The sequence below is a fragment of the Leucopleurus acutus genome, assembly GCF_964270905.1.
Source record: "Leucopleurus acutus genome assembly, chromosome: 14".
In the NCBI taxonomy this organism is placed as follows: domain Eukaryota; kingdom Metazoa; phylum Chordata; class Mammalia; order Artiodactyla; family Delphinidae; genus Leucopleurus; species Leucopleurus acutus.
Genome location: NC_139156.1, coordinates 17,473,031 through 17,485,033, shown reverse-complemented (window position 1 = coordinate 17,485,033; position 12,003 = coordinate 17,473,031). Strand labels below are relative to the sequence as shown.

Below are 12,003 nucleotides of genomic sequence, written 5' to 3'. Positions count from 1 at the left end.
TTTTCTTCATTCTGTTTCCAAGCTTTTGGATCATCTTTACTATCATTACTCTGAATTCTTTTTCAGGTTGACTGCCTATTTCCTCTTCATTTGTTTGGTCTGGTGGGTTTTTACCTCGCTCCTTCATCTGCTGTGTATTTCTCTGTCTTCTCATTTTGCTTAACTCATGATGTTTGAGGTCTCCGTTTTGCAGTCTGCAGGTTCATGCTTCCTGTTGTTTTTGGTGTCTGCTCCCCGTGGGTACGGTTGGTTCAGAGGGTTGTGTAGGCTTCCTGATGGAGGGGACTGGTGCCTGTGTTCTGGTGGAGGAGGCTGGATCTTGTCTTTCTGGTGGGCAGGACCACATCCAGTGGTTGTTTTGGGGTGTCTGTGACCTTATTATGATTTTAGGCAGCCTCTCTGCTAATGGCTGGGGTTGTGTTCCTATCTTGCTAGTTGTTTGGCATAGGGTGTCCAGCACTGTAGCTTGCTGGTCGTTGAGTGGAGCTGGGTCTTAGCGTTGACATACAGATCTCTGGGAGAGCTTTCGCCATTTGATATTACATGGGGCTCAGAGGTCTCTCGTGGACCAATGTCCTGAAGAGGCTCTGGCCTGACACCCAGCTGGAGCACCAAGACCCTTAGCAGTCCTAGTCTTCTCAAATCTTGAACACAAATTCAGAGCAACATTGGGATTCAGATAATCTGCTCAGGCCACCCCCTCCACACAGGTTCCCAGAGAGCCTTCTCCAAGCCCCTGAGGATGGAGGTTTCTTCCAGGTCTGCAATGTTTTAGTCTTTCCTCCTCACCGCTTATATGAATTTCACCTCTTCTTACAGACCTAATCCCAATTTCTCCAGGAAGTCTTATCTGATTTCTCCAGGCTAGAGCAAATATCCTCCTTGTCTGCTAGTGTTAGAGGGTCTCCTGCAGAGGCGGGAGGCGGCTGTGGCTCACCGCGGGGACAAGGACACTCTAAAATTGCTATATTATATTGATTGAAGGAGTTTAATGTCATGGTAATACCTAATAGTATGATAAAATTGAATATTGCAATTGTTATGCAAAGAAAGAAAAATGCAACTCTAGTTGTTTCATACTTCTCTGTTATTGGTGTCATCTTCCATTTTTATGATGCCTTTACTGGGAACCACATATCCAATTTTACCTTAAGGATAAATTGTATGGAGTTAGTAATAAAAAACTAACGTCAATCTGAGAGGAGATAATATACTAAGAATGTAGTATCCTAGGAAGAATTTGCAGTTTGTATAGGTGTCAAAAATATAATTTATGTTATTGTATTTAAGCAATTCTTATTATTTGGATTTTTCTATCATGAAAGGAATATACAGTCCTTTTTTTTGATGTGCCATGAAATATGAACTCTAATGTAACATTTGTACTTTAACTGCTAAATCATCTCTATTAGCTTGGGAGTTCGTGAGTGGAAGGGCTTGATCTAGGCTACTGGCCATGTCCCCAACATCTACCCCTGGCGCAGAGTAGGGCCTCAGTGATTATTCATTGAGTGCATTGATTCTTGGGTACTATACAATTATGTGGTACTCAATAGCTTTCAAAACATTTTTAGTTAGGTTATCTCATTTGACTATAACAACAATTTTGTGAGAAAGTTAGGACAGATATTTTCTTCCAATGAATAAAATTGCAGTTCAAGTGGATTATGGAAGACCTAGCTTAGGAGGGTGTTGGGGTCATAATAATCTGTTGTTTTTTTATATTGATCATAAGCATTCTATAAATTCTGCGCCTGTTGTCCTTTTGGTACTTCTGAAGTTTTTGTTTTCATTTGCACCCAAAATCATCTTTCCTAACTCAAATTTTCTTGTCCATAGAACAAATTGGCCAGGAGATGTTGGAAAACCTCAGTCATGACAGAGAAAAGATACAGAGAGCACGTGAAAGAGTAAGTAGAAGTGCTACAATCTTTTCACAAATTCAGTAAATGAACAGACAAAAAAATAAATGAGTATAAGGTCTTGGACATGTGCATAGACAGTAACAATTACATTGGTGTAAGCATGTGTAAAAATGGCTAGGGTGAAAGAGGGATATAGAGTTGGGGTGAGGGGAGTGTGGGATGGAGAAGGAATAAGCTGACTCTTTATGCCTCCATCCCAGAATGCCCCCAGGTAGATATTTTATTTAACACTATATCTAAGGAGAAGATCACTGAGGAAGATTTTGTGATATGTCAGGTCTTTCAGAGCAGAAGCTAAAAATATTGATCTCATCTTCCCTCAATTCATTTTGCTTCCATTTATATCTCTAGGACTGTGTGCATTCATAGGGTGGAAATATTAATTAATTACCAGAAATAAATTAAACTTTGTCAGCCTGTGAGACATTTGCTTTTATATCCTGTTCAAGTATCCAATTTAAAGCTCCTGGGGTTATCTAGTATATGTAATTTTCTAAATCTAAGAATTTTCAGAGATAATATAGGTGTCAAAAATGTACTTTAAAATATTTAAGCATTTTTTTATGAATTGGATTTTCCATCATGAAAGAAAATTATGGTTTGCCAGTGCACTTTAAAAATAATCTAATTCCATGAAGTTTCCTTTTGTTCTGTTTTAATGCTGCTTTTCTCCTCCTAGCTTCGGGAAACAGATGCTAACTTGGGGAAAAGCTCCAGGGTTCTGACAGGGATGTTGAGAAGGTAAGAGCCAGGTAGGGACTTATCTTCCTCTCTCTCTCTTACTTTTTTTTAAGTATATTTTTCATCTCATTGCAACCGGGCATGTTCCAGGCATGCAAGCTTCTGCTCTTAGTACCCTGTGTCAAGAACCTTTTGAAATGACAGAGCACTGATATTAACTCTCGTCTGGACAGGGACACACACTGAGTAACTTAGATTAGAGAGAAGGTTTGAGCTTGGGGGGTTACCTCAAGCTATGGAAAAAATTAGGGTTAGACATGAAGTATTTTTTCATAGCCTGAGGAAGGCCCCATGGCAGGAACAGACTGATTTTATTTTCTATTTTGATAGCCTCCTTGCTGTAGAGGGAATGGTGGCCTGCAGTACCAGGAGCACACTTGGTATTAGCTTTGCCTCTGTTGCTTTGTTTTCATTTCTTTTTTAAGAGAGTCTGGGGAAACATTCTGACTTTATGTATACTTAAGAAAGATTTTTTTAATTTAAAGGATATCTGAATAATGTGCAGTCACATGTGCGAGCAAACAAATGTTAATGTTTTATATGTGAAACTAACCTTTGATTGATGGAAGATATTTGGGAGAGTATGTGAAAGTAAATGAATGCATGTAGGTAACATTCTACGTTCTGTAATTTTGGAGGGGAGTGAGAAATGTTTTCATTGTTCCGAAAATTGGAGTCGCTTTTGACTTAGGTATATGCGGCATGGAATTATTGCATTCAGAATCTACCAAATAAGACTATCATCTAGCATAACCTTCAGTTTGGAACTGTGGCTAGAAATATGAATGAGCAATGTTGAGAGTCGCCTCTAGAATAGCTTAATTGGAATTTTAAAAAGAGAATCTTGTTTATCATTGATGCTATAGTGACAGCTATTTGAAAATAAGTAGTCTTCTCTGATCGTGTATCCATGTATAATAATTTGCTAAAAGTATGTTTGCTGCGTTAGAGATTGATTGCATAAGAATCAATCAAAGGTATGGTCACTTAGTCTTCTATAGGCCAATGTAGCGATGTGATTCCTCTATCAGGCTACTCAGGAGCAAGGTTAAGTTCCTGGGACACTTCCAGCCCATGCTGACACCACTCCACATGCCCCTCCTTCTCCTACACCCACAGTCCCCAATTCAAAACCATAAACCCCCAAATTCTCAGATTAGGGGTAATATGTAAATGACCTAGAAAAATTCAAAATCCACAGAGAAGTGGCAATTGAAAGGAATGCTTCAGTGCATATGAACAATAAAAAAGAAAAAAAGTGGAAAATTCTCTGTTGCTTCCCTGGGAGGGCCCCTGCAATGGGAGCTGTAACGAATATTCTGCATGTGTCTCCATTTTGTCAAACCTCATTAAAGAGTCCTCCCGCTTTATGTCAGCTGAGCTGTCCAGAAATCATTCATCATTTTTAGTGTAAAAAAAAATCATGTGGTTATTTAAATAATATCATATTAATGTTAAAGTTCAGCTGTCATTTAATGGTATGGCTTAATCAGATGTAGCATTTAGGAAAAATAGTTTATCCAGGCTCTGTGTGGCTTTCAGGTTGGCAGATTCAAATAAGGATTTATGGGTTTCTAAACCAACGTATTTCTGTCCACATTTCTGCTTGATGTACCTCACCCTTTTGTGCAGGACACTGCCGACAGTTATTTCAGCAAATAACGCCTCTCCTCATATTGTGTTTGAATAAATTTGCAAGTCATTTAGAGAGGGTGAAGCACAAACCACTTCTGTAACCTTTGACTGGGCTTTCTTTAGAAAAATCATACTAACAGGGTTGTTTCATAAGCCTACAGAAGAAAATTACTCTGCTGAAATCTTCTTGGGGTTCTTTTTGTAGGCAAACTCAGTCAATCACTGACTCATCTCCTTTTGGGCTCTGTCTAGGGTATGAACAGAAATAAAAATCCCCAGATGGACATCACCTTTTGCTAGGTCTGAGCCAAGGAAACTCTTAAGTCCACCTGTGCACATGGGTAACTGTGTTTTTCACTAAGCATAACTGGGATCTTGGTATCAGCCGAGGTATCCAGGTACTTTTAATCAATGCTATAACCTGAGTCTTCGGGAACCAAATGTAGATGGTGGTTTTGGTTTAGTTTCTAATTACTATCCCACATGATATACAATTTATTTTGGACTTGGGAACAGGCAAAAATATTTTACCAACTTCTTCACTTCATTATTTTTTATTATTCCCTGGAAAAACAGTCTCTAGAAAGTGGAACCAGGGTTTATGTTTCTAATAGGAAGTCTTCTACTTACTGCTCTGATTTTGCTTCCTGTTACATCCCTCCCATTCACATGGCACTCACTTCCAGCACTGGTGGGGTTTTATTTCAGAAAGAGAAGTCACATTAGCTTACCAAAATTACACAGCTGTATCATGTGTCAACAGGTGCTTCTGATTTAAGAAAAGTTATAATATTGAAAAGTGTGCTTCTCTGTATAAATGCATACAAGAAATGAATGTCCTCTTTGTTCAGGGTAGGTGTTTACCTGCATATAACATAAGCTTCTTTATTTTCATATGATAAATTCTTTATGACCGAAGATAGTTAAGTATTCTACAATATACCAAACCAAGGAATTATTTTATTTAAAAGAAAGACTGCTGATTATTTTTAATTTTTTAAACTTAGGTTGTTTTTAAATTTGTAAAATGAACAGGAATGGTATATCATGGTCCCTCATTTGAGTCATTTTGCTAATATTGATTAGTCTATTGTGAAGACAGGTGAAACCAGTGTTCCATCAGTGCCAAAGTTTGTACATAATCCACCCGATTTTCTAAGAGAGACCAAAGGTAGATAGGAAAATAAAAATGAGTAAGTGGCAGCCACTACCATTTTCTAAGAGAGACCAAAGGTAGATAGGAAAATAAAAATGAGTAAGTGGCAGCCACTACCATTTGTGCTTTTTAATCTTTTATTAACTTCAAATGGGGTAAAAAAAAAATTTTCCTTCCTTCCTTCCCTCCTTCCTTTCTTCCTTCTTTCTTTCCTTCCTTCCTTCCTTCCTTCCTTCCTTCTTTTCTTTTTTTCTCCTTACTCACTTCCTCAGTAAATATTCAGTAAATATACTGAATACAAGGACTTGGGGCTCCTCAAATGAAATCAGTTTGGATCCTTGCCTTCAGAGTACTTCAGTCTAGTAGAGAATATGTGCATATAAAGTGGCGTAGGAATTCCTAAAAGTATCTCATTTTCAAGGAAGCTATGGAAGATTCTCCAAGTCCAGTTAATCCTTACTAATCATTAAAAAGGGTGCCAGGAAAACAAAGAACCAATAGAAAATATGATTTCAGTAGCTACACAACCAATAAGTTTGAAAACAATAGAGAAATAGAGGATAACTTACGGAATCATAAGTTTTGAAAGAAACTAAACTTTGCAGGGAATATTGAGACATATCTAGTGAGAGAGCAGCTGATTCAACCTAAATAAATGTTCTTCATGTAACTGTACTATATCACCAAAAGAAAGAAAACAAAGGAAAAAACCAGTCCGTTCAAAATTATATTAGTAAAACTTGACATCAGAATGCAGATATAGCTGATCTCCTGAAAAGTAATTTTTATTCTGTCTTGACATAAGATGAAGAGCTACCTGGGGACAAACTGTTCATTTCCTGACTCTGTAGACAGAGTTTTAAATAAAGTGGTATTCAGATAATAATGAAAATTATCGTGAAACAAATGACCATTCATGCAATGACGGGGGTCAAAAAAAAGGATTTTTCGTTGACTTCCACAAAATTAGACTGTCATTGATTGGTTGTCTTTAAAGTGCCTCAGGTAGCACTGAGAGGCTTCAGTGTTGCTCTCCCTATATATTTGCCTGTACGTGCATGTTGGTGTGTATATTTTTTCCTATACATTTGACTGGGAGGTCTTATTAGATCAAACAGTACCAGCAGGAAGTGAAAATGAAAACAGAAGTTTTCAAGATTTTCAGTCAGCAAACAAAGGACATCATGATTCTATTTTCTTTTTGCCTCTGAAGAGTGAATAATTTATCAGTAATTGTATGTTTGTTTCTAAAAGTATCTAAAGGATTCCTTAGAAATGTAACAGTTATAATTTGAAATCTCTGTTGACATAAATTTGGAGGACATGTTACAAGTTTATGTTGACCCATTGGCCACATGTATATTGCTGGCAAAAGGCTTATGAAAGGAAATGACATATGTAACATTTTTTAAAACACCTTTTCTGTATGAGTATCTTAATATCAAACAATTTTCTCTCTCGTGCACACTACCAATATTTGCTACTAGTATTAGTATTTACACACACACACACACAATACAGAATAGCAGAATTACACACACAATAGCAGAATGTTTCCTTGAAAAAGTGAATTCTGTTATCCTTCCATCATGTATGTAGTAACTTTCTTAAATAGGTAGCTGTTGAGAGGTGTTTTGTAACTAATCTATAATATAAACAAAACAGATGGGATTAAATGAAGTTGATGCAGCTATCACTATTTATACATTTTTTAATTGCAATATAATTGATTTATTATATTAGTTTCAGGTGTACTACATAGTGACTCAATATTTTTATACATTACAGAATGATTACCACAAATATAGTTACCATCTGTCACCAGACAAAATTATTATAATATTATTGACTATATTCTCCATGCTGTATATTATATCCACATGACTTATTTATTTTATAACTGGAATAACTTAATCCTCTTACTACTTAATACATGTATTTTTGTTAGAGCTACTTCTGAGCCCATCTGGGGAATAACTGCCACCTATCATTGTTATCACATTTTACATTTTAAACATGGTTTTGTTGCTTTGGTAGGAAGACAGGTAAAAACATCTGGAAAACTTAAATGTACTGTCAGAATGATTCCTAAGGGTAAATATGTCAGAAATACCAATGCAATTTCTATAAGCAATAGATATGTAATTTTTTTATTAAACAAACTTATTCTTAAAGAAATATGCTGTGACTTTTAATCTTCTTTAAAAATTCATCCCCGCCCCCACCATTTGCCCAGGAAACATTTTGTTATATTTTAATTGTTCTTATTATGATGTCTGAAAATTCAGCAGTAGAGAGTTTTCAAGACTTGTGAGAAAAATGTCCTTGAGAATTTACTCTCAATTTTTATGTACTGCAAAGTGTCTTACATTTATATTTTTCACTTTTTTTCTGGTTTTTGCTTTTCTCTCTTTATGTCATTTCTCTTTCTTGGCCTGTTTTTACTAGCTGTGAACATGGGTGGGCCCTGACTTGAAATTAGTACAGCAAAATCTTAACCTCTAAGATATTCTTCAGTTTTTAATCAAGTGCTTATTCTTTCAGAACAAAATGATTCAGTTTGTTGCAGATCCTTTACACTTAACAGATTTAGGTTCTAAGCTTAGAATAATGCTACGAAGAGAAAATTATTTTTTAAAAACCTTGGTCCTTATTGTGTGAGTAAATTTATTACCATACACTTGATTCATTGCTTTCGTCCTATGACCCCTTCAAGGCTGACATGGGTGATGTTTTTACCAATGAAAGAACAACTTTGAATTTCTTTATGTATGTTTCTTTTTAATAACATTCTTGTAGCTTTAAACATAGAGTTTTGGTATTGTGTTAGACATTCGAATACAGCATCTAAAGTTATCTATCAGTGATAACTCTACCAGCTGCCTTAGGTATGTGTCTAACCTAACCATACTTTACACACATCAGATCTAATCCTTAAGAGCCCTGTGAAGGAAGCATCGTGTCCCCATTTTACAGGTGAGAATAACAATGCTTAGTGAAGTAGACTATCAATAGTCATATACATAGAAATGTGCAGAATTAGACTATGAACTTAGCTGTCTCTTTTTTTTTTTAATTTTATTTTTTTTTATATGGCAGGTTCTTATTAGTCATCCATTTTATACACACCAGTGTATACATGTCAATCCCAATCTCCCAACTCATCCCACCACGACCACCACCCCCCTCCTTTCCCCGCATGATGTCCATATGTTCGTTCTCTACATCTGTGTCTCAATTTCTGCCCTGCAAACTGGTTCATCTGTACCATTTTATAGATTCCACATATATGCATTAATATATGATATTTGTTTTTCTCTTTCTGACTTACTTCACTCTGTATGACAGTCTCTAGATCCATCCACGTCTCTACAAATGACCCAATTTCGTTCCTTTTTATGGCTGAGTAATATTCCATTGTATATATGTACCACCTCTTCTTTATCCATTCGTCTGTCGATGGGCATTTATGTTGCTTCCATGACCTGGCTATTGTAAATAGAGCTGCAATGAACATTGGGGTGCGTGTGTCTTTTTGAATTATGGTTTTCTCTGGGTATATGCCCAGTAGTGGGATTGCTGGGTCATATGGTAATTCTATTTTTAGTTGTTTAAGGAACCTCCATACTATTCTCCATAGTGGCTGTATCAATTTACATTCCCACCAACAGTGCAAGAGGGTTCCCTCTTCTCCACACCCTCTCCAACATTTGTTGTTTGTAGATTTTCTGATGATGCCCATTCCAACTGGTGTGAGGTGATACCTCATTGTAGTTTTGATCTGCATTTCTCTAATAATAGTGATGTTGAGCAGCTTTTCTTGTGCTTCTTGGCCATCTGTATGTCTTCTTTGGAGAAATGTCTATGTAGGTCTTCCGCCCATTTTTGGATTGGGTTTTTTTTTTTTTAGTATTGAGCTACATGAGCTGTTTACATATTTTGGAGATTAATCCTTTGTCCATTGATTCCTTTGCAAATATTTTCTCCCATTTTGAGGATTGTCTTTTCATCTTGTTTATGGTTTCCTTTGCTGTGCAAAAGCTATAAGTTTCATTAGGTCCCATTTGTTTATTTTTGTTTTTATTTCCATTACTCTAGGAGGTGGATCAAAAAAGATCTTATTGTGATTTATGCCAAAGAGTGTTCTTCCTAAGTTTTCCTCTAAGAGTTTTATAGTGTCCAGTCTTACATTTAAGTCTTTAATCCATTTTGAGTTTATTTTTGTATATGGTGTTAAGGAGTGTTCTAATTTCATTCTTTTACATGTAGCTGTCCAGTTTTCCCAGCACCACTTATTGAAGAGGCTGTCTTTTCTGCATTGTATATCCTTACCTCCTCTGTCATAGATTAGTTGACCATAGGTGCGTGGGTTTATCTCTAGGCTTTCTATCTTGTTGCATTGATCTATATTTCTGTTTTTGTGCCAGTACCATATTGTCTTGATTATTGTAGCTTTGTAGTATAGTCTGAAGTCAGGGAGTCTGATTCCTCCAGCTCCGTTTTTTTCCCTCAAGACCACTTTGGCTATTCGGGGTCTCTTGTGTTTCCATACAAACTTTAAGACTTTTTGTTCTAATTCCGTAAAAAATGCCATTGGTAATTTGATAGGGATTGCATTGAATCTGTAGATTGCTTTGGGTAGTATAGTCATTTTCACAATATTGATTCTTCCAATCTAAGAACATGGTATATCTCTCCATCTGTTGGTATCATCTTTAATTTCTTTCATCAGTGCCTTATAGTTTTCTGCATACAGGTCTTTTGTCTCCCTAGGTAGGTTTATTCCTAGGTATTTTATTCTTTTTGTTACAATGGTAAATGGGAGTGTTTCCTTAATTTCTTTTTCAGATTTTTCATCATTAGTGTATAGGAATGCAAGGGATTTCTGAGCATTAATTTTGTATTCTGCAACTTTACCAAATTCATTGATTAGCTCTAGTAGTTTTCTGATTAGCTCTAGACAGTTTTACTTCTTCTTTTCCAATTTGTATTCCTTTTATTTCTTTTACTTCTCTGATTGCTGTGGCTGGGACTTCCAAAACTATGTTGAATAATAGTGGTGAGAGTGGACATCCTTGTCTTGTTCCTGATCTTAGAGGAAATGCTTTCAGTTTTTCACCATTGAGAATGATGTTTGCTGTGGGTTTGTCATATATGGCCTTTATTATGTTGAGCTAGGTTCCCTCTATGCCCACTTTCTGGAGAGTTTTTATCATAAATGAGTGTTGAATTTTGTTAAAGGCTTTTTCTCCATCTATTGAGACGATCATATGGTTTTTCTTCTTCAGTTTGTTAATATGATGTATCACATTGATTGATTTGCGTATATTGAAGAATCCTTGCATCCCTGGGATAAATCCCACCTGATCATGGTGTATGATCCTTTTAATGTGTTGTTGGATTCTGTTTGCTAGTATTTTGTTGAGGATTTTTGCATCTCTATTCATCAGTGATATTGGTCTGTAATTTTCTTTTTTTGTAGCATCTTTTTCTGGTTTTGGTATCAGGGTGATGGTGACCTCATAGCATGAGTTTGGGAGTGTTCCTTCCTCTGCAATTTTTTGGAAGAGTGTGAGAAGGATGGGTGTTAGCGCTTCTCTAAATGTTTGATAGAATTCACCTGTGAAGCCATCTGGTCCTGGACTTTTGTTTGTTGGAAGATTTTTTATTTTTTTATTTTTCGGTACGCGGGCCTCTCACTGTTGTGGCCTCTCCCGTTGCGGAGCACAGGCTCTGGACGCGCAGGCTCAGTGGCCATGGCTCACGGGCCTAGCTGCTCCGCGGCATGTGGGATATTCCCGGACCGAGGCACAAACCCGTGTCCCCTGCATCAGCAGGCGGACTCTCAACCACTATGCCACCAGGGAAGCCCTGTTGGAAGATTTTTAATCACAGTTTCAGTTTCGTTACTTACGATTGGTCTGTTTGTATTTTCTGTTTCTTCCTGGTTCAGTCTTGGAAGATTATACTTATCTAAGAATTTGTCCATTTCTTCCAGGTTGTCCATTTTATTGGCATAGAGTTGCTTGTAGTAGTCTCAGGATGCTTTGTATTTTTTCGGTGTCTGTTGTAACTTCTTTTTCATTTCTAATTTTATTGATTTGAGTCCTCTCCCTCTTTTTCTTGATGAGTCTGGCTAATGGTTTATCAATTTTGTTTATCTTCTCAAAGAACCAGCTTTTAGTTTTATTGATCTTTGCTATTGTTTTCTTTGTTTCTATTTCATTTATTTCTGCTCTGATCTTTATGATTTCTTTCCTTCTGCTAACTTTGGGTTTTGTTTGTTCTTTCTCTAGTTCCTTTAGGTGTAAGGTTAGATTGTTTGAGATTTTTCTTGTTTCTTGAGGCAGGCTTGTATAGCTATAAACTTCCCTCTTAGAACTGCTTTTGCCACATCCCATAGGTTTTGGATTGTCGTGTTTTCATTTTCATTTGTCTCTAGGTATATTTTTATTTCCTCTTTGATTTCTTCAGTGATCTCTTGGTTATTTAGTAACATATTGTTTAGCCTTCATGTGTTTGTGTTATTTTTTTTTTTCCCCTGTA

The 12,003-nt window shown here is 36.5% G+C and overlaps 1 protein-coding gene across 3 annotated transcripts in view; it reads left to right on the top strand.

The window, feature by feature from the left end:
* The window catches only part of VTI1A (vesicle transport through interaction with t-SNAREs 1A), a 357,558-nt gene that overhangs the window by 201,198 nt on the left and 144,357 nt on the right, over positions 1 to 12,003 (top strand). For all 3 annotated transcript variants that reach the window (XM_082854381.1, XM_082854382.1, XM_082854383.1), the window contains 2 exons: positions 1,840 to 1,910; positions 2,605 to 2,666. In XM_082854381.1, coding sequence (XP_082710507.1) covers positions 1,840 to 1,910; positions 2,605 to 2,666 — 133 coding nt within the window. The remainder of the gene's footprint in view (positions 1 to 1,839; positions 1,911 to 2,604; positions 2,667 to 12,003) is intronic.